At 40.9% G+C, this 2,426-nt stretch overlaps 2 protein-coding genes across 2 annotated transcripts in view; one reads left to right on the top strand and one right to left on the bottom strand.

Annotated features, from left to right (window-relative positions):
- Positions 1–2,426, top strand: part of LOC115295645 (zinc finger protein 420-like) — a 91,487-nt gene that overhangs the window by 74,656 nt on the left and 14,405 nt on the right. The window lies entirely within an intron of this gene.
- LOC115296345 (zinc finger protein 493-like) overlaps positions 1,984–2,426 on the bottom strand; it is a 3,989-nt gene continuing 3,546 nt past the window's right edge. The window contains exon 2 of the mRNA XM_029944833.1: positions 1,984–2,155. Coding sequence (XP_029800693.1) covers positions 1,984–2,155 — 172 coding nt within the window. The remainder of the gene's footprint in view (positions 2,156–2,426) is intronic.

Consider the following 2,426-nt stretch of genomic DNA (forward strand, 5'->3'; position numbering starts at 1 on the left):
CCTAAGAAAAGTGTCCCGGTTCATAGATGACATGATCTATAGAAAACCCCATGGAATCCGTACGTTTATTTTGTATTATTTTGGTCAACGCTTATATCATTTCTGCTAAGTTTTTACGACTTTTAAATTTTCTGCTTTTTTAATGCTATAAATGCTTCAGATAAGGAAAACATTGATATAAATAACACGACACCAAAAGGAACTATAAAAGGAAGACAGCCGAAATTCCCTAGAGGAAGGAATAGATAAGCAACATCTGAAATTATTTTATTTAGAAAGAAAAAACAAGAGGTGAGGAAAATGTAAACCAGAATAAAAAATAACATAACATTGAAAGGAATGTCCAGTTTAGGAGAACAACAAAACGGGGAATCCTTCAACGACATATATAATGCTATACTGTCAAGTCAAAAACTAGGAAAGAAATCCACTACGGTGCTTGGATGCTCAGTTGGTTAAGCGTATGACTTCAGTTCAGGTCTTGATCTCAGGGTTAGGGAGTTTGAGCCTTGCGTTGGGCTCTCTGCTCACAGCTCTGGGACTTGACCCTGCTTGGATTTCGTGTCTCCCACTTTCTCTGACCCTTCTCTGCTCGTACTCTGTCTCTCTCACAGAAAGAAACATTAAAAAAAAAAAAAAAGAATTCCACTTAATGCTGAAAAATGCACAAGATGCTAAGATTGAAATAGGACTCTTAAGCCCAAGAATTCAGAAATCTTCCTAGACCTATAAAAAAAATGAAAGTTGAATTCAAAATAAAAAAATCTCTCGGCACAGAAAGGCCCAAGATCACATGCATTCGTTTGTCAATTCTGACATGTAAAAAAATAACTAAAGATGATCTATTCAAAATCCTACAAATAGTGAAGAGTGGAGACATATTCAAAACTAGCCTGTGAGGCCAACATTCCTCTGACACCAAGCAGAATTAACACAATATAAAAACTATAACAATATAAAACAAAAACAAAATGTCTGGATGTCTGAAAGAAGTCTTGCCACTCTGCCTTTTGTTTCACATCCAGTTGCATGCTATGTGTTTTTCCCTTTCCCCATGGTCAATCTGCAGGTGTTTTTATGTCTAAATGAGTCTCATAAAGGGAGCAAATAGTTTTGTTTGTGTGTGTTTTTGCTGTTGTTGTTCGTTTTTCCCATTTTGATACTCCTGCATCTGGATGTCTGTTTTCCTCCAGGAACATGGAAGATTTCACCTATGATTTTGTGAAATAAATGTTCTGTTTCCTGATCTCATTTTCTTCAGACTTCCATAATACAAATATTATTACATTTGATGGGAGTCTCTGAGCCCTATGTCAATACTGTTTTATGATTCTTCTCCTGTATTTTGCTTACATTCATTTTTTTTATTTTTTCTTCTAGGTAACAAAGGCATTCTTCTGTTATTTCCAACGTGCTGTTCAATGCTAAGCCTGTTACCATTATTTATTTTATTTAAAAAAATGAAACCTGTTTATTTTTTGAGCGAGATACAGAGAGTGAAGGCAGAAGATAGGGAGACAAAATCCCTATCAGGCTACAGAGAGTCACTACAGAGACCAGGATGGGGCTCCATCTCCTAAATTGTGACCTCATCACCTCAGGCAAATTCAAGAATTGGAGGCTTCATTGGCTGACCCACCCAGGTGCTCCTGCACTGCATTGTTCACCTCTGTTTGATTCCTTTTAAAGAGTTTTAGCACCCTGGTACGGTTCTCACTATTCTTTCTCACCCAGAGAGTATGAGTGTCTGTTGCCTTAAATTCTCCATCAAGTATGTTACTAATAACTGCTTCACTTAAATCTCTCTTCATGGCCATATCTTGTTCGTTGTCTTTGGATAAATTTTTCCACCTTGGCATTCTGTCTAAGGCTCTGCCTTCCTCTGTATATTAGAAGATGCAGTTAGGTCTCCTGCCAGATCATTTAAGCCAGTGGCTTGAGATGCACTCTGTGACTGCTATGGACAGTGTAGGATCCCTGGACTTAACATGGTAAGGCATAACCAGGGGCGCTGTGGTCGCTTGTGAATCGAGAGTTGCCATCAACTGCACCAGAACTGAGGCACCGCAGAACCATCTGGTCAGGTTTGTGGTGTGGGCAGCAGCTTGTACAGGTCTCCTGGGCCAGGCACTGACCTTGCTGGGACTGAGGCAGGCTGGACAGACAAGGGCAGTACCAACTGAGCACAGGGAGCTGGGGGCTTGGAGGAAGCAACACAGATATCCAGGGTCCCTACTGAGCTACTTCCCTCGGGGCACTCTGTGTGGATGCTGACAGGCATCAGAGAGAAGGAGCTCCAGCCAGGGCTTTAGTTCACCAGGCATGTCCGAGAATTTGGCCTGTCAGAAAGTGCTTCTCGAGTAGTGAATGATCTCCCCCTCTGTGTATTCCAGTCAGATGACTCGGCCACACTGACTGACCCCAGG

The sequence above is a fragment of the Suricata suricatta genome, chromosome 7 (genome assembly GCF_006229205.1).
Source record: "Suricata suricatta isolate VVHF042 chromosome 7, meerkat_22Aug2017_6uvM2_HiC, whole genome shotgun sequence".
Classification (NCBI taxonomy): Eukaryota; Metazoa; Chordata; class Mammalia; order Carnivora; family Herpestidae; genus Suricata; species Suricata suricatta.